This window comes from Orycteropus afer, unplaced genomic scaffold (assembly GCF_000298275.1).
Source record: "Orycteropus afer afer isolate SDZICR_OR568_19922 unplaced genomic scaffold, OryAfe1.0 scaffold00072, whole genome shotgun sequence".
Classification (NCBI taxonomy): domain Eukaryota; kingdom Metazoa; phylum Chordata; class Mammalia; order Tubulidentata; family Orycteropodidae; genus Orycteropus; species Orycteropus afer.
This window is the reverse complement of record NW_006921659.1, coordinates 3,081,097-3,107,554: the sequence shown is the minus strand read 5'-3', so window position 1 is coordinate 3,107,554 and position 26,458 is coordinate 3,081,097. Positions and strand designations below refer to the sequence as shown.

At 38.5% G+C, this 26,458-nt stretch overlaps 1 protein-coding gene across 1 annotated transcript in view; it reads left to right on the top strand.

The window, feature by feature from the left end:
• The window catches only part of FIG4 (FIG4 phosphoinositide 5-phosphatase), a 186,153-nt gene that overhangs the window by 59,629 nt on the left and 100,066 nt on the right, over positions 1–26,458 (top strand). The window contains exons 6-14 of the mRNA XM_007940808.2: positions 2,120–2,268; positions 5,079–5,207; positions 8,042–8,142; positions 9,626–9,788; positions 10,392–10,489; positions 16,396–16,529; positions 20,714–20,830; positions 22,696–22,741; positions 23,434–23,582. Coding sequence (XP_007938999.1) covers positions 2,120–2,268; positions 5,079–5,207; positions 8,042–8,142; positions 9,626–9,788; positions 10,392–10,489; positions 16,396–16,529; positions 20,714–20,830; positions 22,696–22,741; positions 23,434–23,582 — 1,086 coding nt within the window. The remainder of the gene's footprint in view (positions 1–2,119; positions 2,269–5,078; positions 5,208–8,041; positions 8,143–9,625; positions 9,789–10,391; positions 10,490–16,395; positions 16,530–20,713; positions 20,831–22,695; positions 22,742–23,433; positions 23,583–26,458) is intronic.

Sequence of the window (26,458 nt, the reverse complement as noted above, 5' to 3'; positions counted from 1 at the left end):
ACCGATGTTCATTACAGATGGGCAAATTTAAGCATAAAGATGTAAAAAGATTTGACTGTATTTCACCTTATAAAGTTAATCCTAAACATACAAATTAAAAGGTTTTTAATATAATTTGAACTTGACTGCTAACCAGAAGCCTGGCGGTTCAAACACACCAGCCACTCCTCGGAAGGAAGATGAGGCAATCTACTTCCGTAGGGATACTGCCTCAGAAACACAAGGAGGGGTCTCTATGAGTTGGGTCCAACTCCAGGGCACATAAGAACAACAGCAACAACAATACAATTTAAAGGAGCTCTGGTAGCATAGTGCCTAAGGCACTTGACTGCTAACCAGAAGGCTGGAGGTTCATACCCACCAGCCACTCCTCGGAAGGAAGGTGGGGCAATCTACTTCTGTAGTGATACTGCCTCGGTCACTATGAGTCGGATCCGACTTGACTGCATGTAACAACAACAAAAACAGTAAGTCAAGTGCCTTAGGCACTATGCTACCAGAGCTCCCACTGGTGTTTTATACTGAAGGAAAAAAAAAAAAGTGCCATCCAGTTGATACGATTCATAGCAACCCCTCCTTGGGTTTCCAAGGCAGTATCTCTACTGAAGTAGATTGCCCAATCTTCCTTCCAAGGAGTGGTTGATGGGTTGAACCTCCAGCCTTCTGGTTAGCAGTCAAATGCCTTAGGCACTACTCCACTAGAGCTCCTATACTGAAGGAGTACTTTGCATTTCTCTTATTTCTATTTTCTTTTAATTATTACTATAACTATTTATTTAACTGTGAAATAAAGGAGAAGATCTCTGCTTTGTAGAGTGGAGTGTATCGTCATTGATGTAAAAGTGAAGAAAGTTCATTGTTTTTACAGTAGTACAACAAAGGGCTCCTAAGTAAATGATTTTCAATTCCACAAGTATTTATTGAGTGCATGCTTCCATTTTATTTGTCTTCATCATCTGCTTTTGGTTCTTTACTGCTTAATTTTATGTTTACAGCATCTGTTGAGTTATTAACGATGCTCAATGGTATTGTTAGAAATGTTCTCTGCTTCGTATTTCTCAATTTTGTATGCATCCCCTTTTGAGTTCCAACCTAGTCATTCTATTAGTAAAAATATGTAGGTTAGTTTTTGTGTCTCTTAAATAGGCTTTTAAAAAGATCACTACGTTCTTAAGGCTCAGCTGGAAAACAGTATTTGTTTTAGGTAGATTGTTAAAAGTCAAAAACCAACTTTTTAGTACGGCTTTTATTCCTGTGAGATTCGCTGCTGTTAGAATGAATGGCTCTATCAAGGAAATGTGTTGAAATGAATTCAACAGATGAAACAGAAAATCAACTTGAATCAAATTATAAGAATAAATTAAAGAAGAAATAATAATTAAAATAACATTTGTGATTCTCTAGGCAGAATTGTAACTGTCATCTTCAAAATATGCTTAAATTATTTTAAAACCAAATTTGCATATATACTTAGAGAATTCTAGATACTTTCTGAAATTCCATGCCAATAATATATAGATAGGGCTGCATATAAAACTATTATTGATTATATAAAATTAGAATTGTAAAGGGTTTCTTTTTGCCAGAAGATCAAATTTTATTTGCAGAGAGATCATTACAGTTCTTTGAATGGCTGTTACTCTCCTAAAGCATTTCTCTACAATGATTTGTGTTATTTGCTTATTTCTGTTTTATCATGAAGTCAATTGTGTTACCACCATTAATAATTAGTAGAACTATTTTTGTGGATGAGTAAACTAGAATACAGAAGCATGCACTCTTCAGTGGATACTGTAGCACCTATGGATCCTCCATTCAGATACACATGAGAGTGTGACTTGTTTGTACCAGGCCATGAACTTTGATTTCAGTGTGAACAAGAAATCACTGTACAATTCAGTGAATATATTTCTAGTGGTACAAACACTTAAGTCATGCAATGAGGTTTTCTATTTCCACTTTTGCTCATGTTTTGCTGTACTTATTTGAACAGCATTGCTTCCAAGTGAAGTAACAGGCATGAGTAATTTAGTTCACAAATTTTAATTCCATATGGAAGTCAAGCTTGTGAAATATGCTCTGCTTTTATAATCTTATTAAGCTTCAGTTCTCTTCTCAGTTACAGCTATGATTTGTCCCACTCTCTTCAATATAATCTCACTGTCTTGCGAATGCCCCTGGAGATGTTAAGGTCAGAAACGACCCAGACTCGCCAGGAGAGCTTTGACATCTTTGAAGATGAAGGATTAATTACACAGGGTGGAAGCGGTAGGTAGTTTTCAGCATATTAATATATCCATGTGATATCCATGAATTGCATCTTATTAAATTCACTTACATTTTCCTCCTATTTCTCTATCCCTCATTGCTCTTTGTCCTTACATGGGTTGTTTCTGATACATGAACTTGACCAATTCATTTTTACAGAGATCATTAGTCACTACGTGATTTCATTTGTAGGCTAGTCAGAAAATTGTATGCTGACATTTTCTAGCAATTATTCATGTACTTTTTATGGAATACATTCAAGTCTAGACTTCTGGAGAAGTTAAAATGGAGAATTATTATTTTTTGAATATTGGAAAATACATATCACCTTGTTTTCGTTCATAGAGACCAGTTCAGTATGGGCTGTTCTGGAAGAAGCCTGCCATTGGTTGTCTATTGTGTGCTGGATGTTTGCATATAATATTTCTGATCATCATAAAAACTCTGCTTAGTAGGTATAATGCCTGTTTTCATAGAAATAAAGACTCAGTAGGAAACTGAAGCCTAGAGATTCAATGTCTTGCCCAAAACCACATGCCTGGTGTCCAGAAGAACTAGTGTAGCAAGTAGGATGCTGTTCTTCTTTTGATAGTTCCTGCTTGACCCACTGGTCCCTCCTAGGCCCTGCTTCCATCAGGACCACTGTAGGATCACTGAAGCCACAGTGACTAGTTCAGGGTGACCCCAGGGATCCTTGACTAACAAATTACAGAACATAATTAACACTTTTGTCACTGGATTCTTGGGTTGATCTAGAACTCTAAAGCCAGAGGCAATGCCAATGAGTATGTTGTGAGTGAATAATTTCAAACTTAAAGTTAAGACAGTTTAGCTGAATTAGATTGACTGTGGATATATTATAAGCTAAAAATGTCTTTGGGTGTTTTCCACTATGCAACTTAAATGACAGTGATGAATATACATATGCAAAGGTAGACTTCAGTCTAATGTGGTCCCAGAAGGTTTGTCCTTGCAGGACCCCCAGGGTGAAGCTGTGATCTATCAGTGCTGCCAAAGCTTCTGGTCCACTCAGAGATGGCTGAGGCTGTTACTTAAACAGAATGTCGTCTCTGGTATTTCCCTTGACTCTTGTTAGTTTATTTGATTGAGTGTCACCAGTAAGACCAAACCCAGTGTGGCTCATCCAGTGCCTCGTCTATAGCACAAAATTTACCCTGGATCATATACCCAGATTGTAGTCCATACCAGCAGAGATAGGTGAAGGACAAGATAATGTGTCCTGGATATTTATGTACACCACTTCTGAGTATCACACTTAGTGTATTGCTAACTTTGCTAACTTTGTGTTACATCTCATCCAAAATCTGGATTTGAGTATTTATTCTAGCATCTGAAATGAGCTTATGAAACCACTTAATTTTTTTTTGTTCTCTTTGGAGAATGTCTACTTAATAGATATGAAAGATAGGTGGAGACTGAGAGTGACAGTAGAAGGTGTGAGAATAGGGGAAAAAGGAAAATAACACCTTTCTTAAAAGTCTCTACTGTGTCAGGCAGTGTATTTGGCACTTTACACTTAACGCTTTATTTAATTGAACAGTATCCATGAGGTGATTAGATTGATTTCAGTGTGAACAAGAAATGCACACTGTACAAATCAGTGAATGTATTTCTAGTGGTACAAATGCTTAAGTCATGCAATGAGTTTGTAAATTATATAAACATGAAATATATTTCAATATTTTACAATTGAGAAAATGGAGGTTCAGAGATGTTAAGTAACTTTCCCAAGATTACAAACCTGGTAAGTTAAAGATAGGATTCCAACCCATGTTTTAGTATTCATGCTCTTGTGCAATATACTGAGAGGGAAAAGAAGATTTAGGTTTATGAATCAAGAAAAAGTGTATTTATTATAGTATCTTAACAGATCATGTTTTGGGAAAAAAATGGTTTTGATTGCTTGCTATCCAGAGTTGTCACAATTTTTCAAGCTGTTGCCTTGTAAATATACTTATTTCTGGTTTTAGACTTCATACGGGTTCAGTAACTCATTTGGGAATAAATTCATCTGCATGTGCTAAAATCATGTTTGATGAAATTAAATCCTTGTAGAACAAAATCCTGATACAGTAATAGCTACCACTTGCAGAAGGAGCTCTGGTGGCATAGCACTGGAAGTGCACCAAGCATGCTCTAAGCACTTATGTGCATTATGAACTCATTTCATCCTTGTAACAACCATGTGAAATAAGTAAGGATGAGGAAACAGGCACAGAGATAGTAAATAACACTGTTCATGCCAGTACTCAGCTGATGAGAGGCAGAGAGCCAGGGTGTAGAATGGGGCTTCAAACTGGCTCATTACAGTTCAACTTTCTGCTGAGAATTTGCCTTTCCACTCCAGATACATTGAATCAGAATAGGTGATTCTTAAGGGATCTTGTTAAAATGTAAATTCTGATTTAGTATTCAGAAGGCAAATTCTCAGAATGAACCAGTTGAAAGCCCTGGTTAGGACCCAGGCACTGAGCTGTGCTCTCAACCACTACTTTGTGTTTTCTTTCAGCTTTACGAACATTATCTGTTTGTGTGCCCTCAATTTCCTCATTACTTTCTCTTCACTCACGTTTAAAAAGTCTCATAAATCAGAAATATGCTTACTTTTTGACTCTGTACAGCATCAGTGCTGTGTTCTAGATGAGGATACCAATGATACCTACTGCAAATGACAGTGTTATAAATCAGGCATCATAGTTTGAAGTTAAAAACTGAAGTTTAAGAACTTAAAAATGACTTGAATTTCAACTAATTGCCTTATATTTCTGACCTCAACTTTTATTTTTCAGGTGTATTTGGGATCTGTAGTGAGCCTTACATGAAGTATGTATGGAACGGTGAACTTCTGGAAATAATTAAAAATACTGTGCATCGTGACTGGCTGTTGTATATTATTCATGGTTTCTGTGGGCAGTCAAGTATCCTTTTTGAAAAGCAATGTATATATTATTAAATGTATGCTGTACCAATTTATACATAACTATGTATGAATTAGAAGATTGTAATTATTACTCTGGGAGCTCTGATGGCATAGTGCCTAAGGCATCTGTGTACCCTGATATGAAAACTTACCCATAGTCCCATTGTCTTAGATATCTAGTCCTGCTATAACAGAAATACCATAAATGGGTGGCTTTAATAAATAGACATTTATTTTCTCATAGTTTAGGAGGTTAGAAGTCTAAATTCAGAGTACAGGCTTTCAGGGAAAGGCTTTCTCTCTCTCTTGACTGCAGAAAGGTCCTTGTGTCTTTGAGCTTCTGCTCCTGGGAAGTCTTCATGTGGTGTGGTATCTCTCTTCCTCCCATCTCTCTTTCCTCACTTTCTTGTTTAATCTCCTTTATATCTCAGATGGTATTACCTCAACACATACCCTAATTCATCTTGCTCATTAACATAACAAAGACAACCCATTCCCGAATGGAATTACCACCACAAGTTTAGAGGTTAGGATTTACAACATGTATTTTTTTGGGGTCATGATTCAATCTATAACATTCATGTAGTGGAAATACAAAGAAGAATACCGACTGCTGGAACATACCTGTTAAGTATACAGAGATATCAATAAAGAATGAGGAAGAAAGTGTTGCACAGTAGAAATTGAGAAAAGGGCAGAGTCACTGAAGGCCAGATCTTAGAGCAGCAAGCCAGGAGAGGTATCATGGGTCAGGAAGCATCATGAGTGCAGAAGTGGAAAAGTATATGGAGCTGTTCTCATGGCTTGCATGGGAAACTACTGGGATATACAGTGCAGCAGGAAGGATATTAGGAGGTGGGTATCAGATTGCCAGTCAGTAGGTTGGCTGTGTGGTCAGGGTGAGGACTTTGAATTTGTTGCTAAAATAATCATGAACTTTTGAAAGTATTTGTTCAGGAGGCTGACATGTGCACAGTAGTATTTAGGACGCTTGAGGGGACAGCTGTTTTTAAGATGCTACTGGAAGGCCTGGATTGGAAGGGGACATAAGATACTAAGTAGAGGTAGGGTTAAGGAGCACTGGTGGTACAAATGGTTAAGCACTCAGCTGCTAACCGAAAGGTTGATGGTTCTAACCTACCCAGCTGCTGCTTGGGAGAGAGACCAGGCAATCTGCTCTCATAACGTTTACAGCCAAGAAAACCCTACGGGGCAGTTCTATTCTGTCACATGGAGTCACTGTCAGAATTGACTCAATAGAACAAAGCACCAGTGTTAAGCATTGGGTAAGAGGATTAGATCAGTTATATATATTTTTTTCTTTTACAAGCTTATCTTCTATTTAATTCTAACTAGCTATTAGGAGCTCTGGTAACATAGTGCCTAAGGCACTTGACTGCTAACCAGAAAGTTCAAACCCACCAGCCACTCCTCGGAAGGAAGGTTGGGCAATCTACTTTCGTAGTGATACTGCCTCGGAAACCTAAGGAGGGGTCGCTATGAGTCAGGGCCGACTCAACGGCACATAACAACAACAACAAGACCATTTAGTGGATGACTGTGACTAACCACTATGTCGCTTTCTTGTGCCAGAACATTTGGGAGGAGTGGAATCAAGGACCACATCTGAAGACGTTAGCGGAAGAAGGGCATGGTGCCTTCTCCGTGGCAAGTGAAGGAGAGGATCAGCTAGATAAAGACAGATTTTGCAAGAAGACCAGTGAGATTATGTGCTATATTTGAAAAATAGGCTCATTACTTTATAATCATTTTCATCCAGTGAGTGGGATCATCTGCTTGATCATTCACTGAATGACAATGAGATTTGGCCCTAAATTACTTTTGTCTGTTTCCAAAAGTAAGCTCTACCTGGGAAGAACACAGGTTTTCACCACCAAGGACACAACAAATAATGTGCTACAGTTTCTAAAGGCAATTCTTCAAAGGTAGTTCTAAACTGTTTTGTGTCCAGAGCTAGCTCAGGGCTTAGCATACCTTATGCACAATAAATGTTTGTTTTTTTAAAATAGTGAACAGCATCATAGATTATATGTTTAAAGCTCATTAGTTTAAATAATGAATCTGGTTCCTCATTATCAAGCATCTAATGAATTCTGGAAGCATGTGTGATGATAAAAGTAATAGCTATTTAGCTAAGATTTGCTATAGCCAGCACTAGGACTTTTACACACATTATTTCATGTAGTCCTCCCCACCACCTAATAAAGGGTTACTTTATTATTATCATTATTATTATACTGGAGTATTACTTATTACTCCAGTTCACAAAAGATGCAACTGAGGCTCAGAAGGTGAAATGTGGTGACATGACTCATAAGTTGTGTGTTGGTCAGGCAGTTCACAGTAATTCCCTCAGTGTTCAAGTTTTACAGTCTGGACTGCTTTTACCTATTATACTCATTCTGTTCCCTCAGAATTACATCTTGCTTCATAATGTAAACATGCAGTTAAATGAGCCTCACTTTGAGAGGTTTATGATCTCTGAAGACTAAGAGTGTTAGTGGAACCTGTTCACATCCTTTACTTGGCTATAAGGAAGTATAAGGAGATTTTTGTAGGCTAGTTACCCTATACCTGGTTATCATTTCCTCTGAAATTCATGGAAATCATTCATTAGGCAGGGTTGGGTTTTGCCCTCAGACCTCCACAATTCTGAAGAACAGCTCAATCCATTGCTGTTCCATTCTTGGGTGGCACTTTTAGTTCTTTAATCTGTGGGACAAGATGTATATTTAAATGTGTACGTAAGGTATAATGGTCTGGTGTGACAGTCACGAATGCTAAATAAACCACCTTAACTTGATTTATAAGAGCTGTTGATTTATGGACGACCAGTGTATGTCACTTTAATAGCTAGAAGATCCAGTAAGTTTGCTGGGACCCGTTTTCTAAAGAGAGGTGCAAACTGTGAGGTAAGATGAAAAACACACTGCTGGCCTGCTGGCATTTTATCCTTTTACATCTATGCTTACTGGCATAGATGAAGCAAGGTGGAATTTAAAAAGTGGAATTTCTTAACTTTGGACCTTGTCAAGAGAATAATTAATTCTCCAGAGTATGTGAAACTTGTGAGAAATATGACTAATATACAGATGTTCCAAAAAATCAGCTATCTTAGAGAATTATGCAATGCCTCAGGGAGTTATGAAATGCCTGATGTTTCGGAGGATGAGCTGTTTCTGTAATATATGGAAAAATCGAGTACGTTTTTAATGCGGAGATGAAAATAGCAAGCCACCTCCACCCAAGGAGTAAGTGGAGGGCAGCACTTATTGGAAGCTCATCTTGATAAGATGAAGTGGAGCAAGGATTGCAAAGCTTTGTCCTCTTCCACCTTCTTTGGCGTGTCTAAAGACAGGCTTCTCCTTCTATTCAGTACTAAAAAATAACAACAAAAACTCATCTCCCCTGTCATCAGTCGCATAATCTCCTTTGAGTGCCCTAACTCTATTTGCAATAGACAACTTGAGTCTTAAGCAGACCTGTGGTTGAACAGACCGATTGAGTGAGGCATTGGGTTTTGATCCTGGCTTAAAAGAGCAAAATTGTTCTTAACGTTATATCAAGAGTGAAAATAATTATAACTGATACTTTAAGAAAAATAAGAATTTTACATCTATTAGTTTTGAATATTCATAATATAATCAAACAGAAGTGTTATTAACGGCTCTGAAATTATTCTTTCTCATATCTTTATATACTTTTATAAGTAGAGCTACTTTAAACTCCCTGTACACACACACACACGTACACACACACACACCCCTTTTTGTGTGTGTGTCCATCAGGCATTATTTGAGTCATTTTCTTGTCCTTTCATTTCTCCTTGGTCTTCGGAATTGAATTTTGGTATTCTGCTGCTCTTCCTAACCTCCTATATAATTTCATGTGTTTGTATTTCTTCCCTCCACCCCCACCATATCTGTCACTCAAGCTGTTCCCTTGCATTATTTGTCCAAATAATACCACTTTTATTAGCTAGTTCATTCTGTGCTATTTTTATTGCCTTCCTGTATTGCATTTTAATGGTTTTGCTTTACTTATGTGCACATTGAGTACTGATCAACGTTGACCTCTTTTAAAACATTCTTTTTATATAGTTTCATTGTATTTTAAAAATTTTTTCCATTAAAAATTTCTAGAAACATAAAATACAAAAAAAAAAAAAAAACCACCAAAATCAAACAACCTAACTCACTGCCATTGAGTCATAATGTCCCCCATTGGGTTTCCAAGGCTGTAAATCTTTACAGAAGCAGACCGCACCATCTTTTTTCTATAGAACAGCTGGTGGGTTTGGACCACCAATCTTTTGGTTAGCAGCCAAATACCTTAACCACTATATCACCAGATCTCATTATAAAATAGTAACTTTAAATGCATATTTCTTTTCAGGGTGATGTTGCCAATGAAGTGGAGACTGAGCAAATACTCTGTGATGCTTCTGTGATGTCTTTTACTGCAGGAAGTTACTCTTCTTATGTACAAGTTAGAGGATCAGTTCCCTTATACTGGTCTCAGGACATTTCAACCATGATGCCTAAACCACCTATTACTTGTATGTGAAACAATCTTTTTAATAGTAACTCTTTTTTACTCATATTTACAGATAATTAATGTCCAAAATTCTCAAATATGATTTTCGCTGAGTTTTTAGAATTGAAAGGTAGATGAATTAGAAGAACTTTTATTTTTATGCAATAATGTTAAATTTTTTCTTTAATTTGGACTGTTACTAAATTATTTATATTTCACTTCAGATATGTAAGAATCATTCCGATTCAATAAATAACGTGCTGAATGAATATCCATTGAGCCGCTTGAGAGAAATTTGAGAAGAGAAATTATTTGAAGATTTGTTGTTGTTGTTGTTATGTGCCGTCGAGTCAGACCTGACTCACAGCGACCCCTCCTTGGGTTTCCAAGGCAGTATCACTACGGAAGTAGGATTGCCCAACCTTCCTTCCGAGGAGTGGCTAGTGGGTTTGAACCACCAGCCGTCTGGTTAGTAGTCAAGTGCCTTAGCCACTATGCTACCAGAGCTCCCATTGAAGATTAGTTAAATTGTATTCCTTTAAACATAAAACAAGTATCCCAAGACTGCTTTTGTTCCTGTTTTCTAATTTTCCTCCTGGTTTATTCATCCTTTTCCCCTCCGCAGTGGACCAGGCAGACCCGTTTGCGCATGTGGCTGCCCTTCACTTTGATCAGATGCTTCAGAGGTTTGGCTCCCCTGTCATCATCTTGAATTTAGTGAAGGTACGATATACTTTGGTTAAGAAAACCAAGTACACTGGGCAGCATTTTCTCAGTACTAATCAGAAGGGTGGCAGTTCAGACAGACCCAATGGTTTAACAAGAGAGTACCTGGAGATCTGCTCCCATAAAGGTTACAGCTGTAAAGAAAACCCTGTGGGGCAGTTCTCTGTCTCATGAGGTTGCCGTGAGTCAAAAATCTACTCAGTAACACCTGACAACAACAGAGAGGATGAACAGGCTGTGCTTACCTCTCCTCAGAGGAGATACTTGGAAGATTTTTCTGCTGTGGTGGCATACTGTGACTGAGCTGCTGACCTTTGACATCAGATCCTGTTCTGGTTACCTATTGCCACTCTGACAAGAATATATACCACAAATGGGATGGCCTTAACAAACAGGAATTTATTCTTACAGTTTGGAGGCTTTAAGTCCAAGTTCAAAGTGCCAGGCTCTAGGGGCTGGGTGAATGCTCCTCAACCTTGGGCTTCAACTCTGCCTTCTGCTCCCAGGCCACTGAAGCTGGAGGCTTTTCTTCACTCAGACAGCTTCTGGATGCTGAGGTTGACAAAGACTGGCAAGTAAAAAGGCACAGTCAATGTTACCAAACCATACGGCAGGCCATTAATTTAAGTCCATTAAAAGTCCCAAAGTTGGTAGAGCATGGCAGGTTGCTGAACAACAACGTGGCTATATGCAGGGTTCAAGCATGCCATAGCTAGAGACCATTCCCAAAGCTGCTGCTTATATATGGGAAGCAGACCACATCCCTAAGGCAGCTACTCAGATGCTCACAGTAGATTATACCATGGAGTTGATTACCAGTGTCACCATGGGGCATACTACATCCAGCTGCCCAGCCACTCCACCAGGCCCAACTAAGTTGACATACAAACTTAACTACCACAGATTCCATGTCACCTCTTCCCTTGGTACCTAGGAGGATCCATGGTAAGTTTTCAAGGGAAGAGAGTAATGCAACGTGTCTGGCTCTTGATTTCTGTACATGAATTAGGTGTGGGTGAAATTTCTGCCTTAGTTTCCAGGACAGCTTGAAGAATGAAGCAGGGAGATCAAGCTACCACACCCTAGCCTTGGTACAGCTTATTCCCTTGACAATCCATAGATCTCTTTCTGCAAATCTGTATGTAGTAGTATAGGTTGGATTCAGAGAGTGGAGTACTGTTGTGGCTCCAGAATGAGGTGGGAAGGACAGACAAGGTGGTGGGCTTGGCCTAATTGCTCTCTGTTTCCTTGCCAAGGTACACTGAATGGTCACCATATCTTGTGGGAATGAGGAGGCACACATGCAGAAGCCCTAGGAAAGAGGGCAGGGAAACCCGACAGTAAATGTCATCTATATGTGTTGCAACAAATGAATTGAAAGAATCTAAGTCAACAACTAGGAAGATTCTGAGAGTTTAAAAAGTGAGGATTTTGTTATGTTATGATTGTGGTGGTGGCCAATGGCCTAGAAGTGTCTGAGGTTAGTCTGAAAGATTGGTTAATAAATATAATTCAATATAATTAGAGACCAAGGAATCCTGTGTCCATTTAGTTAGTCATTTAACAAGTAATTTTGAGAGTTTCCTCTGTGCCAAGCAATAAGGGAATGGTTCCTGCCTTCATGGAGTTAATAGTCTTGATGGAGCGGGTAGTGAAGTAAATGAATAGGCACCCAGGTGGAGTAAGTGGAGCTGTGAGAGTTTATAGTAGATGAGAGAGAAGTCTTCCCTGAGGAAATGATGGGTCAGCTACAGCCTGAAGGAAGAGGTGTTAACTAGGCCAAGAGGAATAGTGTTCAACTTGGAGAGAATAGCATGTACAAAGGCCTTGAGATAGGAGGGATGTAGTGGGTTTGAAGGAAAAGAAGGAAGGCCTGTGTGGCTGAGGCCCAGAGGGTGAGGTCAGGAAAGTCTATTGTGAGATGAAGCTGAAGAGATAGTTATGGCCAGGCCATGCAGAGCATTGTAGGCTATGTGAATAAGTTTGGCCTTTATCCTGAGAGTACATGAAAGCCACTGAAGAGTTTTACACAGTTGAGAGGGGCGTGATCAGATTTATGTTTTCAAAGAATTATCCTGATCTCAACACAGAGAACTAATGGATTGGTGCAGGGCAAAAGTCAATAGTGAAACACTAGATTAAAAAAAGAAAAAAAGCAGTTGTTTCCTACTTTGGTGAGTAGTGACTGGGGTCTTAAAAGCTTATGAAGAGCCATCTAAGGAACTCTCCATCTGGAGCAAAGAAGACTGAAGAAAATCAAAGACACAAGGAAACAATTAGTCCAAAAGACTGATTGACTGCGTGAACTTAGCCTCCACAACCCTGAGACCAGAAGAACTAGATGGTGCCTGGCTATCACTGCTGATCACGCTGAAAGAGATTACAGTAGAAGGTTCGAGATAGAGAAAAATGGTGGAACAAAATTAAAAATCATATGTATCTATATATAGTTGTATATAAAGACCAGGATTACTGATCTGATAGAGACACATAGAACTCTCAAAACTGTGGTCCTTAGACATGCTTCAAGCCTGGAACTGAACTCATCCCTGTGGGTCAACTTTCAGCCATTCAATAAAGGCCTATAAGGTAAACAGTAATACTAGGAAGATACACATCATTAGAACAAACAACGATACAAGAGCAAAAGGGCAGCTCTATCTTAGGATGTAGCTAAGAACGCAAGAAGGGATAGAAAAGAAGGATGAAAGGAGATGGTAAACACAAGGAGGAAGTGGGAGAGTGCTATTACATTGTGGGGATTACAATGAATATCACAAACAAAATGGATATGAATTGTTGAATGGAAAACCAATTTGCTCTGTAAACTTTCATCCAAATAACGGTAAAAATAGAAGATAAAATCCAGTTGCTGGGAGTCAATGCTGCCTCATGGCAACCTCACGTTTTACAGAGTAGACCTTCCCTTCATAGGGTTTTCAATGGCTCTGATCTTTCAAAAGTAGATCATCAGAACTTTTAAGGTGACTCTGAGTGAATTTGAACCTCTAACCTTTCAGTTAGCAGCCAAGCTTGTTAACCATTTGTACCACCATATAACTAAATGCATGGGCTTAAATGAATAGAATGTGTGTGTATGTGTAATCAAGAGTATGGAGGAATATGACCTGAAAGTGTCAGTGGAGAGATCAAGGAGGCAATCTTCTCTTTGTCTTCCTTTTCATTCTTTGGTTTAAGTAACTGTGTCTCACCAGGAATTGACTTTGTAAAATATATCATCAGATAATAAATACATCATTTTCTAGACTTTGTTCACATTAATTGAGAAGTTTCATATTCACCTCTCTCTCTGTCTGCCAGTTCAGAATAATTAAGGCAATAGCCGGATAATCTATAACCTTAGCCTAGTATTGATCAATAGCTATAATGTACATAATTGAAAAATAAAGTAGGAAGATTTTAATATTAAAAACACTCATGAACACTTTTTGAATAAAGATACAGAAAATGAGATATTATCTGAATAGAAATAAATTATTATTAATACACTAAAGGACAAGACATCGCTAGAGAATAAATCTAAACCTACATTAGTGGATCTTGCTCATGTTTACAGAGTCCTTATGGTGTAGCTGGAAAGCTGTGGTTGGTTAAATGGAGATTCAGATCTCCAGTGCTTGAAATAATTCTCTGCTAATGGTGCAGATTCAAACAATAACATTTGATACATGTGACTGTCAAGTGTTTTTTCCCAGATTTCTCATGTGCTTATTTATTTTTGGATATTTAGAGGTCAGTAGATTTTAAAACTGTACTTGCATATTGTTCCATTATAATGAAAAAACCTGGCAATAGCTAAAGATTAATTAGAGAATAATTTAGGGATTAAGTTACTGTAAGGTATAGAAAAAAAATTGTCATTTTTGTCATTGGTTACTTTACTCATAAGATAAAAGATGTTTATTTGGTTCACTGGGAAGAAGACCTTCTTAACCTGTGATTAAAGAGTCAAAGAATGCATGTGTTTATGGAATAATACCTAGTGATATTTAGTCTATTCTGCCACCATAGGAAGTTGCTAAGTGAATCACTTTAACCCTGTGTGTGAACTCTCCGCCCCCTGCCCCCCCAGCTCCTCCTGATGTGGGAGTTTGAGCTTCCCAGCAGTTTACACACACCATCAGTGTGCTGCTAGTTATCAATAGGAGGTCAGCCTGGGACTCAGCGTAAGCTGTATGTCAGAGGGTTACTAAATAGTCTTTATAGCTCATAAAATTTCATATATAAGAATTTCAACAAAATAATACCAAGAATAGTTTTTGCTTCCCTCTGGTGTTGTAGTGCCTAAGGCATTTGACTGCTAACCAGGAGGCTGGCGGTTCAAACCCACCAGCCACTCCTCGGAAGGAAGATTGGTCAACCTACTTCTGTAGAGATAGTGCCTTGGAAACCCAAGGAGGGGTCGCTATGAGTCAGACTCAACTTGACAGCAGTGAATTTGGTTTGGTTTGGTTCATTGATTTAAAGTGCTTTTGAGAAAAATTCCAACTATATAATTTAATTTTCTCACATATAAAAATAATACATCCTCAGTTATCTTAACATTGCTCTTTACTCTAAATCCATTTGATATATTCAACTGTATAAAATAGAGACCCATTTTTTTGTTTGTATAATAGATATCTAATTAAATTCTGGCAATTGAAAAGTAATTGCTATAATTGAAAACAGCACAGATTTATTTTGATGCCAGTAATAATGCCTTAACACCATTGCACTGCCACTATTACGGAATTGTTTTTCTTTGTTTCTAAGTGAAGGCCTGATCAGGGTAGCAATAAAAAGAGCCAATTTTTATTGAGCACTTACTATATGCTATGTGCTCTGATGAGAACTTATACTTTATGTCATAAAAACCTCACATTAATGCTGTGAGGGAGTTAGATATGTTACCCCACTTCATAGATGAAAAAGTGATAACTAAAGAAGTTTGGGGACAGTGGTGGTTCAGTGGTAGAATTCGCCCCTTCCTTGTGGGAGACTCTGGTTCACTTCCCAGCCACTGCATCTCATGCACAACCACTAGCATCTGTCAGTGGAGGCTTACATGTTGTTATGCTGCTGAACAGTTGTCAACGGAGCTAACAGGAAGAAGAAAGGTCTGGTGATCTACTTCCAAAAAATCAGTGAGTTAGAACCCTGTGGATTACAATGACCAGATACTGTTGTGCACTGGGTCACCGGGAATCGGGGACTGAGTCAACAGCTGACAGCAACAGGGAGGTTAAAAACCTTGCCAAGGCCACATGGCAGAGCCAGCGTTCCAGTCCTGAGCTTGTATTACAATGCACTAGCCCCTCTTGAATGGGAGGCAGTATAACATCCAAGGAAGACCAGCAGGCAAGGAAGGAGAAAGTAAGGTTTATTTCCACGAATGCCTCTCAACATGAGTTCCTTGAACTACAGTGTAAAAGAGGAAAAAAATACCTGCCTGGATTACTTCACAGGGTTTTTGAGAGGCTGAACTTTAAAAACTATGAAGGTGCTCTTTGCCATGCCAGTTTGAGGGTTATCCTCAGTCAATGTCTGCCTTGCCTTCAGCTGGCTGGAGTATAGGTTCCCTTCTTCTGGTGCTTTAGGGGGTCTCTTTGGCCTGAGTGGGGTGTGGAATGTGTGGGGAAGGCCTGTATGGGTTGAGCTGGGCTTTTTAACGCTACTAGGAAGTTACCAAAGAGAAATTTGATCTCCTTAACTCTTTCAAGCTCATTATTTGTTTACCTCAATTTTATGCAATAATTCTTTGCAGGTAGGTTTCATTTCTATATATTTAAGACTTGGATTTTTTTTTGCCTTACCTTAGCTGAAAAATAAAAATTTTTCTGAGTTGAGGTAATTAGTATGCTCAGAATGTTTAGTCTTTTTTTTTTTTTTTTTAAACAAAGGAACGAGAGAAAAGGAAGCATGAGAGAATTCTGAGTGAAGAGCTTGTGGCTGCTGTGACTTACCTGAATCAGTTCTTGCCTCCTGAGCACACTATTGTTTATATTCCTTGGGATATGGCCAAGTATACCAAAAGGTGAGTAAATAACCACATCTCTGGTTATGATACTTTCCTTTTCTTGTAATGAAAAATAGCAGGAAACTTATCTCTATGGTAAAGTAAATGTACTCTCTTAATTTCCTTCATAAATCTACTGAGGGACTGTTTTGCTGCTGGTATATAGTTTGAGTGCTGAAATAAATTGCCCAAACTCGATTTTTGCCCACTACTTTACCATTTGCAGATTCTGTTTGAAGTATCTAGTCATTTCCAGTCATCTCTACTCCACTACAATTCCTGGGAGGCTTTACTTTCACTTTTTTCTATTTCATTCTCTCTCACAGTTTAATCACTATCTCAGACACCACTTTCAGATAATCTCATTCATTTGTGGATGACCCTGCAGTAACTCCCAACTATTTGTAGTAAATCCAAACTCTTAGTATACTGTTAGGGCCTCATCACCTGTTGGCTCCATAATGTAGTAACTTTTTCTTTATTATGTTCTGTTGCAGAAAAACTAATCTCCGTGCTCTGTCCCAAATGTAGCAGCCAAGGTTCTATTGCTGAGCCTTTGTTCCTGTCATTTTCCCTCCCTCAAGGCACTTGACTGCTAACCAGAAGGCTGGCGGTTCAAACCCACCAGCCACTCCTTGGAAGGAAGGTTGGGCAATCTACTTCCATAGTGATACTGCCTTGGAAACCCAAGGAGGGGTCACTATGAGTCGGGGCTGACTTGACAGCACATAACAACAACAACAAAATGGTCCATGAGAACCAAAATATGACCTTGATTATGTCCCGCCTGAATTTAGAGACCATCTGAAGAATAGATTTGAAGCATTGAACACCAATGACTGAAAACCAGATGAGTTGTGGGATGACATCAAGAACATCATACACAAAGAAAGCAAAAGATCATTGAAAAGACAGGAAAGGAAGAAAAGACTGAAATGGATGTCAGAAGAGACTCTGAAACTTGCTCTTGAATGGAGAGTAGCTAAAACAAATGGAAGAAATGACAAGATAAAAGAGCTGAACAGAATCTTTCAAAGTCAATTATTATAACGAAATGTTCAAAGACTTGGAGTTAGAAAACCAAAAGGGAAGAACATGTTCAGCATTTATTAAGCTGAAAGAACTGAAGAAAAAGTTTAAGCCTATGGGCAAAATATTGAATGATGCAGGAAACATCAAAAGAAGCTGGAAGGAATACAGAGTCACTTTACTAAAAATAATTGGTCAGTGTTCATCCAATGCAGGCGGTGGCATATGATCAAGAACCAATGGTATTGAAGGAAGAAGTCAAAGCTGCACTGAAGGAATTGGGAAAGAACAAGGTGCCAGCAATTGACAGAATACTCATTGAGATGTGTCAACAAATGAATGCCATGCTGGAGGCACTCACTTGGGTTTGGCAAGAAATTTGGACTATAGCTACCTGGCTAACTGACTGGAAAAGATCCATATTTATACCCATTCCAAAGAAAGGTGATCCCACAGAATATGGAAATTATCAAACAATATCATTAATATCACATGCAAGTAAAATCTTGCTGAAGATAATTCAAAAAGGGTTGCAGCAGTATATTTATTGACAGAGAACTTCCAGAAATGCAAGCTGGATTCAGAAGACGATGTGGAACAAGTGATATCAGTACTGCTCTCAGATGGATCTTAGCTGAAAGCAAAGAATACCAGAAAGATGTTTAGTTGTGTTTTATTGACTATGCAAAAGCATTCAATTTTGTGGATCATAACAAATTATGGATAACATTGAGAAGAATGGGAATTCCAGAACATTTGATTGTGCTCATCAGGAACCTGTACATAGACCGGGAGGCTGTCATATGAATAGAACAGAGGATACTGCCTGGTTTAAAATCAGGACGGGAATGCATTAGGGTTGTATACTTTCACCATATTTATTGAATCTGTGTGCTGAACAAATAATCTGAGAAGCTGAACTATATGAAGAAGCATGTGGCATCAGGATTGGAGGAGGACTCACTAACAACCTGCAGTATGCAGATGACACAGCCTTGCTTGCTGAAGGTGAGGATGACTTGAAGCACTTACTGATGAAGATCGAAGACTACAGTCTTCATTATGGATTACACCTCACCATAAGGAAAATGAAAATCCTCACAACTAGACCAGTAAGTAGCATCACGATTAGTGGAGAAAAGATTGAAGTTGTGAAGGATTTCATTTTCCTTGGATCCGCAATCAACATCCATGGAAGCAGCAGTCAGGGGATCAGACATTGTATCGCACTGGGCAAATCTGCTGCAAAAGACCTCTTTAAAGTGTTGAAGAGCAAAGATACCACTTTGAAGACTAAGGTATGCCTAACCCAAGCCACTGTATTTTCAATCGCCTCACATGCATGTGAAAGCTGGACAATGAATAAGGAAGACCAAAAAGAGTTGATGCTTTTGAATTGTAGTGTTGGTGAAGAATGCTGAACATACCATGGACTGCCACAAGAACTAACCAATCTGTCCTGGAGGAAGGGCAGCCAGAATATTCCTTGGAGGCTAGAATGGCCAGAATTTGTCTCACCTACTTTGGTCATTTTATCAGAAGAGACAATTTCCTTGGGAAGGACATCATGCTTGGTCAAGTGGAAGGTCAGCAAAAAAGGGGAAGACCCTCACCAAGATGGATTGACACACTGGCTGGAACAATGTGCTCAAGTATAGCAAGGATTGTGAGGATGGTGTGTTTCATTCTGTTGTATGTAGGGTTGTTGCATGTATGGATGTATGGATGTGTATGTATGTTGCATGTATATCTGTTGTATGTATGGATTGTATGTATGTATGTTGTATGTATGGATTGACACACTGGCTGGAACACTGTGCTCAAGTATAGCAAGGATTGTGAGGATGGTGTGTTTCATTCTGTTGTATGTAGGGTTGTTGCATGTATGGATGTATGGATGTGTATGTATGTTGCATGTATGTATGTTGTATGTATGGATTGTATGTATGTATGGATTGACACACTGGCTGGAACAATGTGCTCAAGTATAGCAAGGATTGTGAGGATGCCGTGTTTCATTCTGTTGTATGTAGGGTTGCCACGAGTCAGAGCCAACTCGATGGCACCTAACAACAGCAACAGCATAATGATTTTCAGGAGCTCTGGTGGTGTTAAAACATTTGGCTGCTAGCCAAAAGGTCGGTGGTTTGAACCACCAGCCACTCCGTGGGAGAGGGTTACTATGAGTCAGAATCCACTCCATGGCAGTAGGAGTGGGTGTGGTGATTTTCCGCATCTGTTTTACTTTCAGGATCTGATTCAAAACTCAATTCTTCCAAGGCATTTTCTTCCATTAGCCTTGCATTGTCTCTTTAATCATTTACTATGTATGTATCCTACAAGCACTATGTTTATTTTCAAGTCTCATATTTTAAAATATTACTATATTGTTTTGTACTTAAATCATTGTACTTTTTTCCCCCAAGTCATTTTATAAAGTTAGATACCTGTACATACACACACACTCTCTCTTTCTTAGAGTATAACCTTAATTATGGGTTGATGTCATTCATGTTAATTTATTTTTATAATCTTTTTCTTCCCCTGCCACTCACTCTGTGCATTGTACTCTTTTTACTTACAAAGCTTATGCGTGATATTGACTTGACTTACTGAACTCTTTTCAAGGGTGAAAGGCTTTGGAAAAAGTGATTGCAGGGATGTAGTGTGCCAAGGTTAAAGGTCTCCAATATTTGTTAAGTTAAAAATCCTTCCTGCCTCTTTTGCATCAACTGTTGCTAGTGATTAATTAAACATTATATTGTAGAGTTCAGTTATTATAATGTTTCTATTAAATACCAGCAGGGGCTTTTTAAAACTAAGTTCCTAACAATCATGGGAGAAAGAAGGGCTGCTTATGCACCGGGAGGCAGCTTAGGGGGCAGGAGTGCATGGAGGGATGGACACTGAGAAGAGGTAACTATGGGGAGAAAGCGGGAGGGGGCTGTTGCATTGTGGTAAACTGTGGTCAATGTCATGAGACAAAGTGTATGTGAACTGCTGTATGGAAAGTGAATTTGCTCTTGTAAATCTTCACCCAAATCACAATTAAAAAAAACAAAACAAAACTAAGTTCCTAAATACCAGCACTATAGGCTTCATTTTGCTTAACTGTCACAGTAAGTATGTATGAAAGCCTGAGTTCTTCTCCTTTCTCATTCTTCTCTCCTCAGCAAGCTGTGTAATGTTCTTGATCGGCTGAATGTGATTGCAGAAAGTGTGGTGAAGAAAACAGGTTTCTTTGTAAACCGTCCTGACTCTTACTGTAACATTTTGCGGCCAGATGAAAAGTATGTACAGTATTTTTTAAAAATTAATATAAGTCAAGAATTATGCTCTTAAGGATAAAACATCATAACAATGAGCAGTTTGTACTACTTGAAAAAGGAGTTAATTTAGTCCTTTTGGGAGGTGAACTGCTCATGGATGTTGTAATGACTGTTCCCTGTGAGCAGGGGAATCCCGTTGGTGGTTATCTACCCTGAGATGAAAGCCAGGGGAGCTTTCTCTCTGGCTCCATGGAATGAACATCACATAAACTAGTTCTAGTAAAAGTAAAGTGAAATGTTCTGCAATGAATTTATTTTCCAGTATTACATTGGAGCAGGAAATTGTTTCCTTATAAACTATTTACTAACATTTTTGATGAAGATAAGGAGCTCTGGTGGTGCAGTGCTTATGGCATTTGACTGCTAACCAGAAGGTTGGCAGTTCAAACTCACCAGCCACTCCATGGAAGGAAGATGAGCCAATCTACTTCCATAAAGATTTACTGCTTTGGAAACCCAATGGGGGTTGCTATGAATAATAATCGACTCAATGGCAGTGAGTTTTTTGAGTTGAATTTGATGAAAATAATATTTATCATTGTCTTATAGTTATTTGGTCACAAATCTTTGTTCATTACTACTTGTGAGTTTCTTTAGGTTAAGGATTCATATTTTATTTCTCTTTTAAAAAAACACCAGTATAATATATTTCCAACATTTTATATTTAGTTAACATAATGAACCATAGGGATAAAAACTCTATTACTATATATATGAAGTCTTGGAAAGTAATTCTTCTATTATAATTTGCATGGTTTGCAACATTTGTTATGAATTTGAATTTTAGGGTATCTTACAACTGCCAACCTTCTCAGCAATCAAATGCCTTAGGCACTGTACCACCAGAGCTCCTTGATTTTAAATAATTAAAATAACACTAATATAACACTTGATAGCTGAGGAAGCACTTTCCATGCATTCATTAGTACGTGGAGAAGATGAATAGTCTCTAGAAGGAAATATGTGAAAACCAAGCAAAGGGATGTAACGGTGGCCCAATGGAGAAAAGGTGGAGGTGGTGGAAAATCCTAGTGTTGAGAGGAAAAAGGCTAAGGCTGTAAGAGTTTTTGAGGAAGATGTTCTACAGTATTATTCATATCTATAGAGACCAACAGGAAACAAACGTAAATTAAAGCAAGAAAGATTTTGGTTGAACACAGATGATAAAATGCCAGAGTGGGGAGCACTGGAGCGAGTTAAACCTCTCCTTCCTTTCCTGGGCTCTCTTTGAGGAGAGCATCACATTCCATCTTGATTATCTGCATGTTCAGTTGCCTGAAAGAATCAAAGTAAGTACACTCGGAAGCTGTCCCTGCGGGGCACAAACAGTTGAGCGCTGGTTGCTGGTTACTAGATGAAAGAAAGGTTGGTGGTTTGAACTCACCCAGAGGATACCCAGAAGATAGTCCTGATGACCTGTTCCCGAAAGATCACAGCCTTAAAAACTTGTGGAACCAGGGCTTTTTTAATCCATTCATTAGGGTTCTCTGGTTCCTTATGATTTAACCTAAGAATCACCTGGTTATCTTGATAAAATGGAGATTCTGTTACAGTATATCTGGGGTGGGAATGCAAGTTCTCAGCAGAGGACCAAACTATTGATGAACCGGTTTGAAGCCCTGTGTGGGGCACAGTTCTGCCCTGCACACATGGAATTGCTATGACTCGGAAATGACTCGACAAGCACCAACAAAAGAGGCACAATCAGTTGATTTCTTCAGGTGCATTCAGCTCTGTTACTTTGATCACAGACTTCTTAAAAGTAGTATCATAGGATATAGAATGTGCCATTAAAACATTTTTAAAGCATCTATTTTTAAACACAGGTGGAATGAACTAGGAGGATGTGTAATTCCCACTGGTCGCCTACAGGTACAGAACATATTATCTTGATAATGAATAGAATCTATATCCACAGGGTATAATGGAACAATCATGGAGAAAGATCATATTTAATGCAAAATTAATCAATTGGGAATTTTTTTTAGAAGTCTTACTGCTAAGGTCTTGCTCATATAGAAGGATGTGTGGAATTGGCCTGTGGATTTTTTCCTATATATTAAATCTTATTATTGGAAATAGAAACACAAACAAAAATGTGACAAGAATGAATTAAAATTTCTTTGGAGAGCAAGCCCAGTACATTCACTACATATATTAATTATGCTTTAAGAATGATCAGACCACTGACTATTTGATTTCTACAGTAAAGGAGATGTATCAGGAAAAAAAACCCCACATATTTGACTAATTGGTACATGTGGAAAATTGGAACTTATTTTATCTTGTTAAACTAAAGACATTTCAAATATAGACCAGAAGGTTAAATGATACTGTTGCAGCAATGTTAAACGAGCAGCCAATATGACCTTTTATGATCGAAGAAATGTTCTTCAGCGTTTTGATCTTTTAAGTTTATATAAGATGAAATAGTTCATATTTGTTCAGGAATCAGCCACTCACAGTCTTTCTCCTGCTCTCAAAGAAACCAAATCTAAAGTTGTGTGAAAGTAGTTGTGGTTATTGAGTATAATGACTGATAATCTTACGGTATTGATCTTTAGACTGGCGTTCTTCGGACCAACTGCGTGGACTGTTTGGATCGTACCAACACTGCACAGTTTATGGTTGGAAAATGTGCTTTAGCTTACCAGCTGTATTCCTTGGGATTGATTGACAAACCTAATCTGCAGTTTGATACAGATGCAGTTAGGTAAGCCTTATTCTCTGTCTTGTAATTGTTGGTAATGACAGAGAACAAACCTGGTTAATAATAAAGACTTCTATAAAATCATGTTTCTGTTTTTAGCTTTTCAAGAGATAATACTACTAGAAGACATTACTCAATTCTGTAGTAAATATTTCTATTAAAGTTTTGTATGTTGTAGTGGTTTTTGGTTTGTATATATATTGTCAAGGAACATTGTGTTTTAGATATATCTGAAATGCTTAGACAAACTAATGTTTTTGTTTGTTTGTTTTTAACAAATCAAACTGCAATTAAAAATATGATGTGCCTTCATATCTTCTGAATTAAAAATATAAGACTTATAAAGGTTTTTTTTTTTTTTTTTTTTTTTTTTTTTAAGAATTACTCTTTCTTTGTTGTCTGTTGGGTCAATGACATTGAATGAGATACTGTTTATTTTATTTATTTTTTTAAATTGTGTTGTGGGTGCAAATTTATAAAGCAGATTTGTTTTACATTCAACAGTTCATGCACATTTGATTTCATGCCCTGATGACCATCCCCAACCATAAAAAATACCCCTCCCCTCTCCTCCTTGTGACTGCCCCCTTCCTGTCTATGCATCCCTGTCTGTCCAGCTTTCTATGTGAATCCTGCCCCTCTGATGTCTTATGACTGAGGGATGCATCTACCTAGAGTAGGTGGGTGTATTGCTCTGGGGTACATGTTCTGCATGTAAGTCTTTGTTGAGCTGAGAGCTGTTGAGCTGAGAGCCAATCCATAGAAGCAAGTGCATTTCTGGGCCCAAAGGGTAACCTGGGGCCATAGTCTGGGGGGTTCTACCAGTCTCTATTGAACCAGTAATTCTGGTTGTTTTTGTGTTTTGAATTTTGTTCCACATTTTTCCTACCACTCTATCCAGGATCTTCAGGTTTGATCCCTTTCTGAGTGGTTGGCACTGGTAGTGGGCACCATCTAGTTCTTCTAATCTTGGGGTTGTGAAGACTGGAGTCCTTGTGGTCCATCTTATCTTTGGACTAATTGTTTCCAGATGACTTTGATTTTCATCACTTCTTTGCTCCAGATGAGACCAGTAGTTGCATCTTAGGTGGGCGCTCGAAAGCTTCTAAGACCCCCATCGCTACTTACAAAGTAGGATGTAGAGCAAAATATGTATATACTGTGTTATGTCAATTGAGCATGACCTATGGTCCCGAGCCCACAGGTCTGGTGATTCTCTCTCTCGGGGTGTTTGGTTGTCTCAGAAGCTACTCCAACCTTGTTTTCTGTTGCTTCTGTAATATAGGTGGATAATTTTGTAGCACAAGTGCTATGTAAGAGTTTCTTCTGCCAAATCTATCCTTGGTCTAGGGTGTGTTCCTGTTCACCTGCCCCCACCTGATCTTCTCATCTGTCTAGGGATTTACCCATAGCCTGGTATTTGGTGCCAGTGGTAATGCAGTATTTGTACATGTAATATCTTTTGTGCACATTTCTGTATCTTTCCTTTCCCCAATGTCACCACGCTGGTCACAGACTCTTTTCATACTGTCCCTCCCCTCACCCAAATAAACATGTGACTCCCCAACCAGTCTGAAATTTTCCCTCACCTTCTCTCCCATCCCCAGTAACCAACAAAGTGAATTTCCTTTCCCGAGGAAACTTTTCCTTCACTTCTTACAATAATGAACTCATATTTGTCCTTCTGTGACTGCATGTCCTCCAAATTCATCCATGTTATGAGATGATTCATGTATTCTTATTCTTTAGTGTTGCGCAGTATTCCATTGTGTGAATGTACCATAGCTTGGTTATCCATTCATCTGTTGATGGGCATTTAGGTTGTTTCCATGTCTTTGCTGTAGTGAATTGTGTTGCACTGAACATGGGTGTGCATGTGTCTTTTTGTGTCCTGTCTCTCACCTCTTTAGGATATATTCCTAGTAATGAAATTGCTGGATCAAATGGTATTTCTGTTTCCAGTTTTTTAAGGGAACACCATACCATTTTCCACAATAGTTGTACCATTATACATTTCCCCCAGCAGTATATGAGAGTTCCAGTCTCTCCCCAACCTCATCAGCGTTTGTTATTTTCTGTCTTGTTGAACTTTGCTATTATTGCTGGGGTGAGATGATATCTCATTGTTGTTTTGATTGCATCTCTCTAATGGTTAATGATCATGAACATTTCCTCATGTGTTTCTTGGCCACCTGTGAGATACTGTTCATTGAAAATACAATGATAGCTGTTGTTGGTCATTTGGGGTTTTCACAAAGGCTTGATAAAGGAAAGTGATCAGCTTTTAAATGGTCTGATCCACAAATATTACTGTGCTGAATGCCTGGCTTCGAACTGGTTCATTCTGGTTTGACCCCTGCTGAGAATTTGCATTGCCACCCCCAGATACACTGAATCAGAATCTACAATTTAACACGATACATAAGAAATACCTGGGGATCTGTAAGAATCACATGGGGATCTTGTTAAACTGTAGGTTCTGATTCAGTATATCTGGGGTGACAATGCAAATTCTTAGCAGGGGGTCGAATCAGGAACGAACTTGTTAGAAGCCCTGGCTAGAAGTCTGAATAGCTAGTTGAAAATGCAACAGATAGTTGAAAACACATAAGTTGCAAACATGTACATGTTTCTGAGAAGGAATATGGTTATCTCTCTGTGACAGAGCATGTCAGAAAGAACAGAAAATTCTATCCTGGAAGTTGAATTGACCTGGCAGCCTGCAGAAAGTGAGGACTGTTAATATGGTTAGAAACAGCATGGTCTGCCTTTGGTGGGTCATATTTCTGGTTCTCAGGTTTCCTTTTCAGTGTTTCCTATGACTGTTGTCCACTGGAATATTACCACCAAATAGAACACATTTTTCATTTGCATTTATC